Source organism: Cyprinus carpio, chromosome B25 (assembly GCF_018340385.1).
Source record: "Cyprinus carpio isolate SPL01 chromosome B25, ASM1834038v1, whole genome shotgun sequence".
Classification (NCBI taxonomy): Eukaryota; Metazoa; Chordata; class Actinopteri; order Cypriniformes; family Cyprinidae; genus Cyprinus; species Cyprinus carpio.
Window position 1 is genome coordinate 2,855,742 of NC_056621.1, and position 18,036 is coordinate 2,873,777.

General features: G+C 35.8%; 1 protein-coding gene across 1 annotated transcript in view; it reads right to left on the minus strand.

Annotated features, from left to right (window-relative positions):
- Positions 1 to 13,234, minus strand: part of itga11b (integrin, alpha 11b) — a 43,080-nt gene extending 29,846 nt beyond the window's left edge. Inside the window, exons 1-3 of the mRNA XM_042753113.1 lie at positions 13,010 to 13,234; positions 7,647 to 7,758; positions 1,940 to 2,049 (exon numbers count right to left, since the gene is read on the minus strand). Of these exons, the coding sequence (XP_042609047.1) occupies positions 1,940 to 2,049; positions 7,647 to 7,758; positions 13,010 to 13,070 (283 nt within the window). The 5' untranslated portion in view covers positions 13,071 to 13,234. The remainder of the gene's footprint in view (positions 1 to 1,939; positions 2,050 to 7,646; positions 7,759 to 13,009) is intronic.
- Between the last annotated feature and the right edge of the window lie 4,802 nt (positions 13,235 to 18,036).

Here is an 18,036-nt window from a genome sequence, read left to right on the forward strand (position 1 = left end):
GTTGTTTGATGTAATAATGAACATAGCAGTCATCATTTACTCCTGACATCAGAGCCACTGAAGACGCAGTGGATTACGTTTGTTTTTGAAGGGAATGCACCTCTTGATCTACCTAAATGTGTTAATGTTCACGCAAATCATTCATGATCCAGCTTCACCTACAGATGAAGTGAGTGTAAGGTTCTTTTATGAATCTTTGCAAATCGTCTTTTCTAATAATGTGCTAATTAGCAAGTTCTGTGGCTAAATGCAGCTAAAGTAAGCAGTCTCATGAGAACTGCTTGTCACCCCACGGAAGAGAGGGGCGGGGCCAGCAGAGCTCATTAGCATTTAAAGCAACATGCACTAAAACGGGTTGCTGTGTGCAGAGTTGATTTTGACAGGGTAAAAAGGGTGTTGTTTTAACCAAAGTATGTTATAGACTTTTTATTAAACCCTAAAAAATCATATCAACTTGTGGAAAATGGGCAACTGATGACCCCTTTAAGTCTTTCCCTTCCATTGACAGATAATTTTTCAGCTTTCTGTGTTTTCACTGATAGGAGCTGCTATTACACATCTTCTGAAAGAGTACTGAATCTCTGGATCAAAGCTCAGGGAAGTAGAAACAGAAACAAGTAAATGCGTATGTAAGCAGATGTGTATGTGCTCAAATAATGTGATCATCAAACATTAAAGGGCACCTGTTATACAAAATCCACTTTTACATGGTGTTTGTACATAAATATCTGTTGGCAGTGTGTGTACACAATCATCCAACAATAAATAAATAAAAATCCACCCATTCCTTATCCCCATTAAACCAAATCCGTCTCACTTGGTCTCTTGTTTTGGTGCTTTAAGCAATATGACATCACATTGTACAGGGCGGGGCCACGGCGGCTGATTGACAGCCCTGCATTGCTATGGTTTCCGCCGGTTCTCTCGCTCTGTTATGTTGCTTCTACCTGCTGTTTATTGCAGTAGGTACAGTATGCAAACAGATAGACGTATATGTGATGCCTCTTTTGGAGACGGGGCCGGAATATGCAGCTAATTTGCATTTAAAGTGATACACACAAAAAGAGCTCTTTTTTAGACATGCCTCAAAAATGACATTTTCCAGATATTATAATAAATTATCTGTGGGGTATTTTGGGCTGAAACTTCACAGACACATTCTGGGGACACCCAAGACCAATATTATTGTATTGTTATCATTGTATATTATTATATCTTGTAAAAAGGGGCATAATAGGTGCTCTTTAAAAGGGTCATCAGATGCCCATTTTCAACAAGTTGATATGATTCTTCAGGGTCTTAATGAAAAGTCTGTAACATAGTTTGGTTAAAATTTCTCAATGGTAGTGTAAAAAACACCTTTTTTACTCTGTCTTTCTTTTCAGAGCAAGCCGTTTTGTAGCATTTTCCTTTAAATGTTAATGAGCTCTGCTGACCTCTCTTCCGAGTCGCTCTCTTTCTGTGCTGAAACGTTACTGTCAATCAAACTATCATGGGAGGGGCCTGCTTTTGTGACATCACACTGACAGGCATCTGAGATCGGCTCGATTTGAGAAAGGAGTAAAGATTTTAGTAGATTAAAAAAAAGCACTGGGTGGACTCTTTGACAAAACATTATTTTATTAGCTTTTTGTTCAAAATGTTCTTGTTCTTTATGAAACTTATGTACATTCAGGTATATATATATATATATATAATAGACTGCATGAAGCTAGAATAAAGTAGTTTGAAAGCAGAGGCTCTGTTCTTTGCTTTGACATATACAGTAGTATTGCATGTTCAAATATTCGTAAAAAATATTCTGAGGGGAAATATTCTGATTTTTTTTGTGAAAATGATTATAAATGCTGGCAGTGGCTGGCAACTTTTTTTTTTTTTTTTTTTTTAATGCTGGCAAGGGAAGAGTTAATATTGAGGTGTCAGACGGGTGATATGATACCTAAATGCAGTCGCGTGCAGTTTGTGGCCGGTTTGCGGTCTAGTGGACATCTGTAGACGTCACCTGTCTGGTGTTCACCGCTGCTCTCAAAGGGAGCTCCGACCAGGAGCCTGAAATACAAGAATATTCATCCTCAAATATACAACATGTATTATTTGATCAGGGTTAATTGATGATTGATAATTTGATGCAATCAAAAAATCTAGTTTGGCATATTTGGTTTTTCTAATGCACTATTACAGATTTGTTGTTTTTATTTAAGAAAAACATTGGGGATAAATTGGTGAACAGTAGCAGAGGACTCCAAACAGCCATTTCATGAGAAACACAAATGGGATCACAAGTTCAACATTCCAGCCGCGTTCCAGAGCTCCAGTCGAAGTCATTCTCTCCCTGATAGGAGGAAAACGCCACACTAGCCCAGCAGCAGGGAACTGCTAAGCAGATTTTTCCAGCTTCTGAGGTACATCTGAGACGGAGCCAATACCAGAAACCAACAGCAACCTCTGTAATGCTGTTCACGTTGAGATCAAGACGTTTAGAGCTGCGACAACAAACCACATCCCAGAGTTTGGCCTGTGAAATCCATCTATGGCAATGTTTACATTCCTCCACCACCACTGCGACCTACAGCCGTGTGTTTTGAATCACAGAAATGTCAATTTGTGCTCCTCTCATATTGTCAATATGTAAAAAAAAACAGCATAAACTAGTCTAAGGTGGTATGTTGGTCTTAACTGGCCTACAAAGTGGTTTTCAGTAGTCAGGATGGTGTAGTTAGATGGTTTTACCTACAATTTTTGCTGTCAGTCAGTATGTGCTCTTGTGATATTGTCAGTAAGAAAACACAGCATAAACCAGTATAAAGTGGTTTTGTGTTTTAACTGGACACCAGGGTGGTTTTCACTAGTCTAGTTTGATGGTTTTATAGAGGTTTTGTGCACTTAAACCAGCTAAGCGAGCTTAAAAACAACTAAATCTAATAAAGGTGGTTTGTTGGTTTTATCTGGCCACCAGTGTGTTTTGTATGACAGAAACATAGCCATCAGTCAATTTGCAAACTTGTCATATTGTTGTTACTTCATAAAACAGCATAAATCAGGTATAATAATGTGGTTTGCTGGTTTTAAGTGACCACCGGAGTGGTTTCAGCTAATCAATATGGTCTAGTTTGATGGTTTTAGATAAGTTTTGGACACTAAACCATCTGAAAACCAGCTTCACCAGGCTGAGAAACCAACTAACTCTGCTAAGTCCAGCAAACCATCTTATGCTAGTCGTTTATTCAGGCTCATTAATTTGCTGTATCCCTTGGAAAACGAATGTGCCTTTTTTTTTCAGTACAATGCTGTATAAAGTGCACTGTAAAGATGAGTTTTCAAAATAAAACAGATTATTGGAGTAGATTTTACAAGAAAATACTATTTCACTTTTTCACAGTTCCAAATCAATTTAGTGGGTTTCTTGCCATTTCTTTGTAATTGTTTGTGAAATTTAATAGCAAATTCTGAGTGAAAATTACCCTTTTTTTTCCCAGCGTACCATTATGCTTTAAGTCACATGACGGATTGCATTTGTTTAGCACTCTTAGTTCCCACAATGCACCACTTTCTGAACGTCAGTCATTATTGGAATGCACTGCTACTCTTTGGCACCCGTAGTGAAGGTTTAGTCTATCCTGAGGCAAAGTTATTTGAGGAACGTCAAGTTAAACCCAGTCGTTTTTCCAAGCCATCCGATGCTAATACAACATACCAGGGCTTTCAGAATAAATTGGAGCTCTACATCTTAAAGGATGACAGACCATTCGAACAGTCCTAAACAACCTAAAGGATCCAAACCTGTATGCTGTTATTTTGCCTTCCATTTTACATTTTTACATTTTTACATAGAAGCTAGCACAACTCTGTGAATCCATCAGTCATATGCATTTTATTAGGTTGGGTTTTCCACACTGCTATGAAAGAGTACGTTTTATCCTATAATGATATTTTGGGTTAGCAGTAAACTATATGATTGCAAAACGGTGGAGAAACAGTGTAAAGGCTTGTATTCACTCAACTTTCAGTGCACTAAATTTTGTGTTCATCTGCTTCCCGCATTTGCTCATTGACTATCACTCTATATAGACTAATACAATCAGATACAACAATCATTTTTCAAATATTTTAAGTAAACATTAGGACTGATAACTGAAAGCCATAGGTTCAAACACAATCAAGAGTTGACTGATAAACTCACAAATCAGTTTTAAGGACAGTATTTCAGTAACTTTTCTAGGTATGCTACACTGGTATCTACTTACATTGTGGCATATGCACTTAAAGGAAATCATTCTCTTTTTTTCTAGCACAAAACACATGAACTTGCAATGCAAATGAGTCTCATTATAGTATGCACATTGTTCACAAAAGTGTGCACTGTTTGCATTTAGATGCATGCATTTTATCCAAAGCAAATCACATTGCATTTACTGGGAATCAAACAGTTTTGAGTTGTTCAGATTTGCAACACTGCCTGATCTATGAAATTTTGTGCGCTAAAACAATGCAGACATCATATGCAAATGAAGGCTAACAAGCATGTTCAATTCATTTTAAGTGAATTTTCCCGTGTCCCACTCAAATCTGTTTAGTTCTTTGTTGTCTGAACCGCAGAAACTGTGCAAAATCCATAGTTCTTACAAACCCAATCCAAACCGTATTTGTATGTTGTCTGAAATCTGATTAAAATTGGAATTTTAGAAATGCATTTCAGTCTAAACAGTACAATCAGATTAGTATTAGTTGTAATATCCTGGATATTGACTTCGCCGTCTGAACAACGGGATCCAATTTCAGCACTTGCACAGTGACGGTGCAGACGGTCAGCCCTAAATATTGGATTTGAAAAACTAATTGGAATTGGGTGCAAAGCCACTTCTCGTTCTTTCGGGAGCTGTAATAATACTTCTGTGTGTCACTTCTGATAAAAGCATCTGCTGAGTGATGACATTATCTAGAAACCCTGCTGAAACATAGACTGATGTTGTTCTTAATCTTGCATATCGGAACATGTTGACATGTGGATACCAATATCAAAGTATACTACAAATTCATCATTTAAGCTCATGAGTTATGTTGAGGAAATGTATCACTGAAACACGATCTACAACTAGTACTTTTTAGTGTTTACCATTAATGTCAGCCCATTTTATGACCATAATGTGAGGTATTTATATATGAAACAGGAGACTCTTAAAAAAAAAAAAAAAATTGTCTTGTTTTCCAGAACAAATATTTAAACATTCTTCAGCTGAGATTTATATTCTTCAAAAGAAATAATTACTTAATATATTAAGTTTTGTTTTATATAGTATGTTTATAAAATAATAAGAAGAAAAAGAATGCCAATGGGGTCAGGAAAATAAACACACAGGTTTTTCCTTCTCAAGACATTTACTAATTATTGTGATGTTTTTATCAGCTGTTTGGACTTTCATTCTGACGGCACCCATTCACATCCACTGGTGAGCAAGTGATGTACTGCTACATTTCTCCAAATCTGATGAAGAAACTAACTCATCTATATCGTGGCTGAACTGAGGGTGAGTGCATTCTCAGCAAATGTTAATTTTTGGGTGAACTATTCATTTGTGTAAAAGAGAATTTAACAAAACATTGAGTCACTCTTGCATGTAAACAGGATGCACTGCAAAACAACAGGGGGTCATTTTTTGAATAGTGTGCAAAATTAACAATCATTTAAGATGCATGTGTTTTTAAGAGCTAAAATATTTTATGCATTAGTGCATGAAGCAAAACATTCCTTTGATTTTAAGTAACATTCTACAGAAATGGAAAAACAGCATTCCTCTCGGTTCTGCGCAGTAAATCGCATTCCAGAGGGAAGCGCGCGCCACACGGTTTGTCTTGCGATGGGATGCACAGGAAGGGGTTTGGGAATTACAAGCCACAAAACACATACTTTCCAGAGCTCGCGCTCGCAGACGGGTCGAGACAAGGGCAAATACTTTCCACTTATTTACCTGTGCACATCAAAGGCCCCCAGGTTTCTCAGTGCTGGGGGACCACGAGTTCTCCATCAGTGATGACAAACCTCAGGATTAAACAACAGGAAGCTGACGTCCGGATTCTGTGGTTTCAGTGCTGTGGGAGTTTGGATAACGATGTGTATTCTTTTGTGTACCTGGGCTTTTACGAGTCAAAAACAATACCCTGTGTTTTAAAGGCTGTAAACTGTGAGCATGTAATGTTTAGGACTAATTGATTAGCTTTAACATACGTTACGGTAAAGACTGGCTGGGTTACAGTAATGCCATTACTTGCTTATGATGTCACATTCTGCATGGCAGCAATTAAACATGCACCTGGCCCTAAAATGTATGTTTAACATTGTGGTCTACCTAAATCTGATTTAATTTTATGCATATTAGTATATGCAGTTTTTCATAGAGCCACATACTCAGTCAGGCTTCATAAAGAGCGAAAAACTGAAACATTGCGTTGCTATCAAAATATTGATCCGTCAGCTCAATTGATTCGTCAATCATGTGATTTTGGGGCGGGACTTGTCTGTTTGCCTGACCAATAATAAATGGGTTGGAAATACTGGAGAATTAATGCAATACAATTTTAAATGACACACTTTTGTGGGCTAGAATAAACATTTTAAATAAAAAAGTTCTATTTACATAAACAGAAAAAAAAGTAAATATTAACACAGTGTTTCTTACTGGTTTCCTTTTTGCAGCGGATCATATTTTTAATGTTTTGAAAATATGGTTTGTTTTTGACTAACTTCACTTTGTTTGCATTATAGGATGAGCAGCATGCACCACCACTAACACATCTGTAAACATTCTTGACTTTCTATGAATTATAATCCATAACACTGAAATTGTAAGACCAAATTTCCACAGTTATGACTCACTTTCTACTATGAACATATGTTATTAGTTGTGAATGGTTTTGTGTATTGCTTATTTAATTTCCCATGTATTTGTGCAGATGCAACTGAAGTACGCCGCGTTGGGAGAACCGCAGTTTGATTTACTTCAGAGGGAGCGATACATCTTCCTGCGTGGAGAGAGTCAAGACCGATTCTGAGACTGTGTGTTTGCCAGCAGACAGCAGAACCATGAGCAAGACTGCATTTCACAACAGTATTTCATCGGGAAAAAATGATGGATGAAACTATGCAAGGAGCTAAACTTCTGCCTTTCTCTATAATGTCTCGATTGTTTCTTCTAGGCAGCCATGAGAGAGAGCAAATCAAGAAGTTCTCCTTAAGCAAAAAGTCCAACTGTGATCCTTAGATGTGCCAAGATATAAAAGTCAGAGATCTCAATATGAACTCAAACATTTCTCATCTAATATTCTCAGCAGCTCTACATTCATTTTATAGTTCTGCACTCATACTGTGTGACAACGAATGACTCATTTGTGTCTTTTTTTTAATTCTTCACACATTTTAGAAGAAACACGATGTTGATTCTTCAGAGAAACATGGCTGCAATCTCCATTACATCTCATGAGGTATGAAAGAGCAACATCAGAGCTGTAAAATGTTCATTTGGGAATGTTTTCTCAGGCCTATGAAACTCAAACTGGGAATATAAAATCAAGGTTGCCATCGGGTTTGCATGCAGAGCTGGTTTTCACTCTAGATGATCTTTACAGATCAGTTTCTGAAGATGCAGTCTTACCATTTCTGCCCGTCTGCCTCGTGTTGTTGAACCGTGTATCCAAACTGAGCCTCCTTCGAACCCTTGATGATTTTTGCATGTCTGGTGTCAATATTAAAGCAGGTCCGCCGCCCTGAAATAAACCCAAACAGCTTTTCAATTTAATTCAGTTGGCAGTAAATGGATTAAAGTCATGGTAAATACTTTACCATCTGTAGACTGTTACACACTTATATGCAAAACCATTGTTTTTTTCATGCATCAGTTTTGACTTTTTTAATGTAAATTGGCTTCTTTCAAGCTAGTGGAAAGAAAACATCCAAAATACACTTTTAAGTGTTTATTTTATTGGACTTTATTTACTTGTGTATGTATTTGTGTTTATTTACTTGTGTCAATTTTAATCAGACCTTTTCATTTCAGCAGTACTTACATACACCAAACTTAACTTTTTTTTAACTTCCTATCTACAGTGGTGGCCGAAATTTTTAGAAACCTATATTATGTAGTTTTTATATCATTCTTATGGTATATATTTAACATTTGACTTCTAAAAACATGGTAAACATTTTTTTTTCTGTCTGTTGACAGTATTTTCTGAAATATGGAGTAATAAAATAGATATATCCAAAATCCCCATAAAAACCTTTAACTCTTAAAGTTCAACAGAATGAAAGAAAGCTGATCTTGCCTTCTAATGTCAGCACTTGGAACAGTGATGCTTGTCTTAGCAAATGGTTTTTGGCATAAATACTGTGAAACTGCAGCACTCACATTAAGAGGCACTGATAAAAGGTCTAAATGTTACAATATGTCTAAGGAACGCTTATTCTATTCTTGTGCTGTTTTAAAGGAGGCACGATTTATCTCGCATAGTGCACAACGATGAAAAACAGTCAGTGAGACCACATGAAAGAGCAGGAGGGAAAAACTGAAGCTAAACGCCGTTGGCAGCACATATCAAAGATAATTCTGCGTCCTGTGATGGTCTATTCACTTCCTTCAGCTTCTGGACGGACATTCACAGCCTCTGGATTTCATTTAAATGTTCATCAGGAAAGGTCACTTGGATGGGAAGGGAGAATATGGTATCATAGAAGTGATGTCACATCGCCTTTCGAGTTTAATTTCCTGGGGAAACGTTTCCCTTGACAGGAAAAAAATAAAAAGGAAAAAGGGTCAGTCACATCTCCTCCATATTCTTCTCTTTTTCTCAGCAGGGTGAAAAGTCCACAAAGAAAGAAGCCCAGGATGAAAAGTCATCACACTTAAAAAGACGCAGTGGCCTGTTGTGAAGCCAACAAAAAATGAAAATATGTTTCTCACATTCACAGTCTCATTGATTGTGGAATGGGTTTTGGAGAGCGTCGTTTTGTCTTATAGACAGGAATGTTCTGGCCTCAATACAAGATATAACGGTAGTTTTTGTGGAGTAATGTGCTACCGCAGAAAATAATATTCACTTATCCATCAGATTTGCTTAAAAAAAAAAGTAAAATCACGACTATGGGATCATGCACTTTGAAGGTTTTTGACATGAAGCTCTTTTTTTAACGCTTGAATGAATTCTTCCAGACAAAAATGGTTTTTGAACTCCAAAGCATCATTTTAGACAACTGATCTAGGCCACTAAAAATTTTGCTATTTGTAGTTCGAGTTGGCTATCCGTTGACATTTCCGCTCATTTCAGCATGGAAGTGCCAAGAACATGCTGAACATTTTTGCTGGTGTTTTGCTAGTCTCAGTTCTAGACTGATGTTTTTGAACCAATCACCTGAGTTCTAAATGTCATGTGATCTAATAATTCTAGAGCCACAGGAAAATGAGATTGGCACCATGTGAACACACATAATCGCAAACTAGCGACTATTGTGTGACGTCAAGGACAGCAGATCATTCAGTGAGGGTGAGTAAATGATTTTTGTGTGAACTATCCCTTTAAGTTGTATTCAGGGTTATTTCAGTAGTCTTTACATCTACACGACAACAGTTTAAATTAGTTCAGTTAGGGCAACATTTCTCATTTTTTTATTTTATTTTTTTAAGTTTTTCATCTAATATTTATATAAGTGAACAGAAACAACACTGGCTGCATTGAACCCAGACTCCTTTCTTGGAGAATATGTGGTGAAGCGGTTGTGAAGTCAGCCAAGATCTGTGGCTAAATTACAGCCAGTTTACAATAGTCCTGATTCTTGAGAAGATCTGGAGGCATTAGAGTCAGTTCTCATGTGTGATCCACATGTGTTTTAATTCAAACAGAAGCCCCAGTACTTCTCAGATCATTCATTATTCTTTCTGGATAAAGCTGGTTGGTTGAGCAACCTTACTGTTTTAAAATACACATATTCTGTATATTGGGTAAAATACATTACAGTACACTGAACCAATTTTTAATCAATGCTTTTTCTGTTATGTTAAAAAACAATCACACACACACACACACACACACACAAACACACACACACACACACAATATTCCAGTTTAAAATCATTGAATAATTTTCTCAATATGTTTAAATAGTTAATAAAATATACTGAAAGTATACCAGTAGATTCCTCTGCACTTATGAAGCTTTAAAATGCTGCAGCTTTGGGAAAAGGGCTACTGAACCAATTTAAAGTTTTTAGCAAACCAGCATGACTAGACTGGCAGGCCTGCTAAAACCAGTTTAATTAGAGTTTTTTTTTTTTTTTGTATCCATGCTACAGGGATGTGGATTTATCTCAGCTCTTTCAGACCGGCTCTGGCTTGGATGAGAAATGAATCCACGACCAACACTTCAGGCCAGAAATGAACCAGACATTACACTCACATGGCCAGTGACTGTGTAAGATTCCAGCATGGTAAAGTCTTCACCGAAGGTTTCTGGGAAAGTGCTCTTTAATTTGAGTGATTGAACAGGTGGCTCTTCTGACTCATCCAAGACTCTAGATATGACCCAGGTCCCTCTTTAAATGTAATTTTCTAGTGTTTTTTCACCTGTTTTATGATCCAGCAGGTGAAAATCGCAAGTCTAATCTCTTAATAAAGTAACAGCAAACCTCTCCTCAAGGAAAGACTCATGACTGTGGCATCCAAGCACATAAGAGGGCATAATTAAGTCAGTATCTCAGAAGTAAATATTGGGGGAAAAAACTCTGTCTGAGGAAAAAAACAAACTGTGGCTTTGATTAAGCTGAAAGTAGGTTAAAATCTGTCAGATGGATGTTATTTTCTCCTCATTACTCAACAAGACTAGACACTTCCGGTGTCATCAGCCAATCAGATCGCTCATCACCGTGGCCACGAAAACGAAGAGAAACATCTCTGTAAGCATTTAAATTTAATGCATCACAGTGATGTTAATAAATATGCTCCTTTCACATGTGTTTTTTTTTTTTTTTTTTTTAAACTAAGGATTATACCACTTGTTATTAAGTGAAAGTGACGTGACATGCAGCCAAGTATGGTGACCCATACTCAGAATTCATGCTCTGCATTTAACCCATCCAAAGTGCACACACAACAGTGAACACACACCCGGAGCAGTGGGTATCATTTATGCTGCGGCGCCCGGGGAACAGTTGGGGGTTCAGTGCCTTGCTCAAGGGCACGTCAGTCGTGGTATTGCCTGCCCGAGACTCGAACCCACAACCTTAGGGTTAGGAGTCAAACTCTCTAACCATTAGGCCACGACTTCCCCTTAATGGGTGGAGAGCAAGAGTTGGGTCCTTTTTCCAAAGCATTCCTTAAAAATATCTCGCCTCAGACATACTTTTTTCCACATTGAGTCGTCTATTGTTTTTTAAATGACAGTATTTTAAGAGCTTGTGTACTCAGAGATGCATGTAAACAATGTAATAAATCTGCCCTCTGCTGGACGCCACACGCAAACACATCGCTAAAAGAAAGATGCATGTTGCTCTACTAATGTTACTGCAAATCCAAACCATGCATTACTGAATGCCTCCTTTTTCAGGACACAGTGACCGTTTTATTCTTTTTGACTCGCTATGTTTGCTGATTAAGCAAATTAGGGCATGTAGCTACAAAAGGTTTCACTTAATTGTTACCATTTGCAAACAGGCTATGTAGCCTAATATGATCAATTTATTTTTACAGATTATGAATAATGTCTTGGAAACTTTTGGGAGCCACTGCTCTTGGAAATCCATCTAGCTGAAGTTCTGGCAGGTCTAGATCGGATCGATCTGTATTTATGAGCTAAGACTTGAGGTGGCCACTTCTCAGCTCATTAAAAATCCCTTATGGCAGGATTCAGTTCGGCAGAATTTATCTTCTCTGCATACATTTATTGTAATCGAACCCATGTATGACATGTGCCCTCCTGTGTAGGTCCATTAGATGAGCGAGTGTGTAAGTGGATCCAGATTGTGTGTTTGATCCAGGAACTAGATCCTGCTCGTAAAAGTCCATCTGGATAAGGTCACACAGTTCCTTCGTTATCAACCTGATGAGAGCCGCTACCAAAAATGTGTTCTAAGAACGTTTTGTTAACGTTCCATTTAATTTTGGAACGTTTTTGCTTGATTATGCAAGCATTAAGGTTCCATTTCATCATGTTACAACAATTTGGTGTTACTTTTGAATGTTCTTTGAAAATTTCTGAAACAAAAAGTAGCATTTAAAAAGAAGACCTTACATGAACATTGTATAAATAATGTTTTTGTGCTAAAGTTTTGAAAACATTATTAAAAACCAGTTAACTCTGAACAAACGTTCTGTTTATGGAAGAATGTTTGTTCATAAATTTGGGAGAACCTTGCCAGAATGTTCCCTGTTATTTGGGATTCACTTTATTGAACTTAATATCAACTCATGTGATAAGCCCCAAACCACACGCAACTTTTGCAAAAAAAAAAAATAAAATAAAAAAAAACACTAAAGTATAAATATAAATAAAAGGCAGCATATTTCAGAACTTATAAAGCATAGATTTTTTTGAAATAAAAATAACCTATTGAATATTCCAAAATAGTATTCTGGACAGTAGTAAGATTAAAATAAAGAGCAAATCAAGACTTTTTTGTCTAAATATCCACAGATTTCTCCTGGGAAAAATACCAGTGATCTCACATCTGTCTCCTCAAGAATCTCAAGAATATCTCAAACTGCACCAAGATCTCAATATAAGCTTATATATTTCTCATGAAATAATCTGAGCATGTTCACATTCATTTTACACCTCTCTCTTCTTACCGGATGACAACTAAGGAACCCTAAAGCAAAAATCATTTACTTATAATGAGATTTTAATCAGACTTATTTAATTATTATTATTTAATCAGTCTGTTTTGTCCTCAAAGTCTGTCTAAGCACACTGATAAACAAGCTTGTGTAAGCTCACACACCCCCTTTACCCACACTCACACACACTCACCTGGCATCAGAGCGGCGACGCACAGCAGAAAGATGCAAGTGTACTCCATATGTTCATACATGAATGGGTCCGTGTGTGTGTATCAGGTCCTCACAGCAAGAGCAGACAGTCGGGTCTGATCGAGTCCTGAACCGCAGCAGAACTACATCTGAGGAGGAGGAGCTGACAGCTGCCTCGAGGAGGAGGAAAACCAGTTTGGAGCAGGTACCTGACTGGCTTCTCTCGTAGTTTCTCACATACTTTCTGCTCTTAAAGCTGCTCTACCTCTCTCTCCAGATGTGCAGCTGTGGAAAATGAAGTCCTGCGGCACTCTGGACTTCACATCTGTCGGAAAACACTACACACGTTGCTGCCAGAGCATAACGGACTTCAATAACATGGTGATTTCCACTCCATGCACTCTTTAAAAACCTTAAGAAATCTAAATTGTGGCTTTAGGTTTATTCTCTTGTGGCGTCAAGGCTTAAAACACATATTTTGGGGGGTTTTGAATCTATACACTTAATTACACTTCATGCATAAAGGCAAGACACCACAGGTGAGCAGGGTAAAAAATACTAATTTTAAGCAAACTTATAATACTTGCACTTTACAAGTTTTTACAATTTTTCTGAGATGTTAAGTTTAAAAATGCTAGTGATGCATAATTAAATATACACTAATTTGCTTATATTTCCAGAATATGAATCTGAACACTGAATGAACAAGGTTTAAAATTCTTGATTGATTTGGTTAACACATAAGAGTTAAATGTTTTTACTTAGAGGATTTTGGATATCTATTTTTATCACTCAATAAATCAGAAAATACTGTCATCAGCCAGAAAAAAATAAATACGTTTTCATTATGTTTTAGTAATAAAATGTAAATATTGTAAATATTGATGTATGTGATGTAAATGCTGAGAAAACAACTTTTAAAGATATGTATTGTGATTAAAATCTACAGACACAAGTAGATAAAAGTGCAAAAATGCCCTTAAAAGTGAGCGGTGCATGCAAAAGCAGTGTCTTGCTTCAAGCTAAAACCTTTGAACCAAAACAATGCAATGATTAGTTTGTGGTGTTGTTTGTCAAATGTGGGAGGCCAAAGTAAACAGATGAATATCCTGGAAGCTGGTGAGGGGGATATAAAACACCGACCGCACCAAAGATGCTGCTGATTAGCCGTTCAACTTCATGCGGTGACTCAGTGCGCTTAAGAGACTCCAGACGTGACGAGATGTTTGATACACTAGAATAACAAAGCTCGAGCTGATTAACTGCAGACAAGGTCTTTGCTGTAAGTCTCAGAGGAATGAACTTCCAGTTCACAGAAAAACTGAAGTTCAGTCATCATTTACTCAGCCTTGTGTCATTTCAAAGCTGCATGAGTTTCTTCTGTGGAATCCTGAAAGCACATAAAGACACCATAAATGTATTCAGGAATCTCCTGAAGTCATCTGATTTGGCTTAATCTGAGGAACAGACACAAATTTATATCCAAATTCAAGGTTTTTATTGTGTTTTTTAGTTCATTAATTTTTGTTTTTGGGTCATTCCACAAAATCGGTGCCTTTCACGTCTCTAAGAAATAATCAAACAATTAATAAATTTGCAATTTTAAAACATAATAATATTATGCATTCTTTCAATCAACATTTAATAAAAAAAAAGTCAATTAAATATTATTTTAAATAATTTAAATAGCATTTATGCTGGTAAGGTTTTTGGCTTGTCCCTCACTATGATTTTTTTTTTTTCAGCAGGACTTTTAATTTGCTAAATGAAGGCAAAAATGACATAAAATCACATTTGCATATTGTTCTAAATATAGTCTCATTGTTAAGCAATGTTTTTGGCACAAGTATACATTTTTTCTATAAAATGTTTTCACGTCAGCCCTGTTACCCTCATCTAAAAACCCTGGTAAAATAATGTTCATTCAGGTGACATCACTTCTGGGAGTTTACATCATCTCTCACTTAAAACACAACACGTGTTTCTCTCTCACTTCTATAATCTTCTATTTTTGATGATTTATGAGGCTTGACTGACGGGGGACATCATGCAGTGTCAATACTGTTTCCGTTTTTAAAATGTAAATTTAAACAATTATTTATTACATTTAATATAATCAATATCTACAATTAAAATCCTTTCAAAGTGTACAACATGTGCTTTGTGAACTATTAGCTAGAAATTAGCAAATTAGTTTGAAATGGTCAAACCTGTTACTGTCAGGCCTGTTACTGTTCAGGGTTACAGGTTTTGATATGTGGGTAACAGGGATGACATTATTAAGTTTAATGATTGTCTGTGTAAAATGCAAACATGTTTAAAGGTCACCCTGGGTGTAAATTAATGCCTATATCATTCAGTGGCATATGAGCATGAGTTACATTTTAGTTAGTATTATTAGTATTGTTACTATTACTGTTGTTGTAAATGACGAGGATAGGATCGTCAGTCTCAATAAAACTCATCTTTTCCCATAACTCATCTTGCTTGCCTAATAATTGAACCAGATCAGTATATTTGAAGTTCTGTGAGGGAACACAGACAAACAGATGGACACATTATCTAATTACAATACTCTTAAAACATTAGATCTCTTAGAAATGTAATGTGCTAAATCAACAATGAACTGACTTAAACTGAAAAATGCACTGTTTGCTATTGTCATACAACTATGCTAAATAAGTGCAAAACAATATAATGCAACTAAAAATTGTAAAACTGTACAGTATTATTTAAACAAATATGTGCAGTGTGCTTAAGAATGTGTGTCCTGTCATCCCTGTTACTCTGGTCAGTCCTGTGACTATGACGTCAATCCTGTTACTCTCATTAATTTCATAAAAATTGTAAAAATTATATTTGATACAGCCTTCCAGGTTTTTCCATTGTAACATTAACTGTATATATATATATATATATATAATATATATATATATATATATATATATATATATATATATATATTAGACAAAGCCCCTTTTTAACATCTCTCTTTTAAATATATATGTATTTTTAAATGACGTGGTCACCCTCCAAAATTAGGATGTTCTTGGTCATCTGAATGGCAAATATAAAAAATAAAAATCCAAAATTTGAAACAATCCCAGTGAAAAGAGGGACTAAAATGGTGCTCATATATGTGAAATCTATTCCATAATTTTAATGAAACTATCTACTAGTAACACTTGTGTCGGTAAGAGGGTTGACAAAAATACCTAAACATGAGGTAGGAAAATAGTCATAAAATAATAAATTACATAGCCTGAGATGGCACAATACAATTTCTTGTCATTTTAAGGTGTCTTCATTTCATGGATATTTAGTGGAAAAGACACCAATTTCGTGGAATGATGCTTTTATAATGGTCTTACTTTTCATTGTTTGGATATTTTGTGTGTTTTTTTTTTTGTTTTGTTTTTTTAAAGAAATCTCTTCTGCTCATCAAGGTTGCATTTATTTGATCAAAAATACAGTAAAAACAGTAATCTTGTGAAATATTATTGCAGTTTGAGATAATGGTTTTCTGTTATAAAATACTCTAAAATATAATTTATTTCTGTGATGCGCAGCTGAATTTTCAGCATCATTTCTCCAGTCTTCAGTGTCACGTGATCTTTAGAAATCATTCTAATATGATGATTTATTATGTTTTAATTATACTGTATGTTATTTTTTCCCCCATTTTTAAATATAAGCTATTTAAAATCGTTTAAAAATCTATGATTGCAGTACGTCAGCACTGCATAAAACATTATGACTTTCAAAGAACATATCTTAAATATGATATTTTATCACTTGTTTTAAGTATGAACTTAAAATCTTTAATTGCATGAAAAAAACACTGCATAAGTTATTTAAAACATTAATATATCTTTAATAGGAGATTGTTTTCAAAGTAGGCAAAAACAGGTAAATTCAAGATATAATGAAAAAGATGTAATGGAAACATGTAAATATCTTAGTGTTGTTGTCTTGTTTATTTAAAAAAAATATATATATATATATATTTTTTGCATTTGCCAAAACAAGAAGTGATTAAGAAACTGGAGTGCTAATGTGAAGAAAAAAAAGCCATGAAAATAAAATAATCTGGAATATGGATTAGCAGACGTCAGGCCACAATAAACTTTTAAATATAGTCTTTGTGGGTGTGATTCAGCTCATAATGTTCACAGCCAAAAACTGCTGCAATTAAACCTGCCTCAAACGAACTCACCCAAACCTCAAAATGAATCAGATGTGCTAAAATAACATCTAACGGCCACATCACACAGAAGTGAAGTCAGTCTGAAACATGAGGTCATCTGTGTCTTTATTACAGTAAATCTCAGGACAGGAAGGGCGTCATGGAGCAAATCTACACAAAGTTTGGCGTATATTTCGTTCATCCAGGCCAGACGGCACGAAGAGCAGACAGAGATGAAGAAGGAGTTGTGTTTGCCAGATCAGGTCTGTTTCACAATTAACCCTGAAAATGCATGTGTGCATGTTTACGGATGTGTTTGACAGACGTGTATGTTTGTGTGGAATATGGAATCCATTATGAACAGGATGTCAACTGTGTTTTATGAAGAAGTTGTGAGCGCAGGACGTTTTTAGTGGTTTCCAGCATGTTGCTATGCAGATGCTAGGATAGTCTGAGTGGTTGCTAGGTGTTTTCATTAAATTTGGCATCATTGTGTCTCTGTTATATTTTGTCTTATTATATATATATATATATCAAGTGAATGAATTAGTCTGACATAAGCGTAAAACTCATGAATTAATTAATACAACTTTAAATGTATTTAAATGTATTTTATATTTTAATATATTTACATTATGAGATTATATTATGAATAAAAATATTATATTTTGATGATGTTTTGCAATGAATATAAATTCTGGGAGATTCTTATTTTAATAATATTTTTTTTTATTTTACGTGTTTATTTATATATTACTCTTCTCAAACTTAGTCATGAGGAGTTTTCATTTAAAAATGTGTGATTGGGAACTAATGGCAATGGGACAACTAGCCCCGGTCTC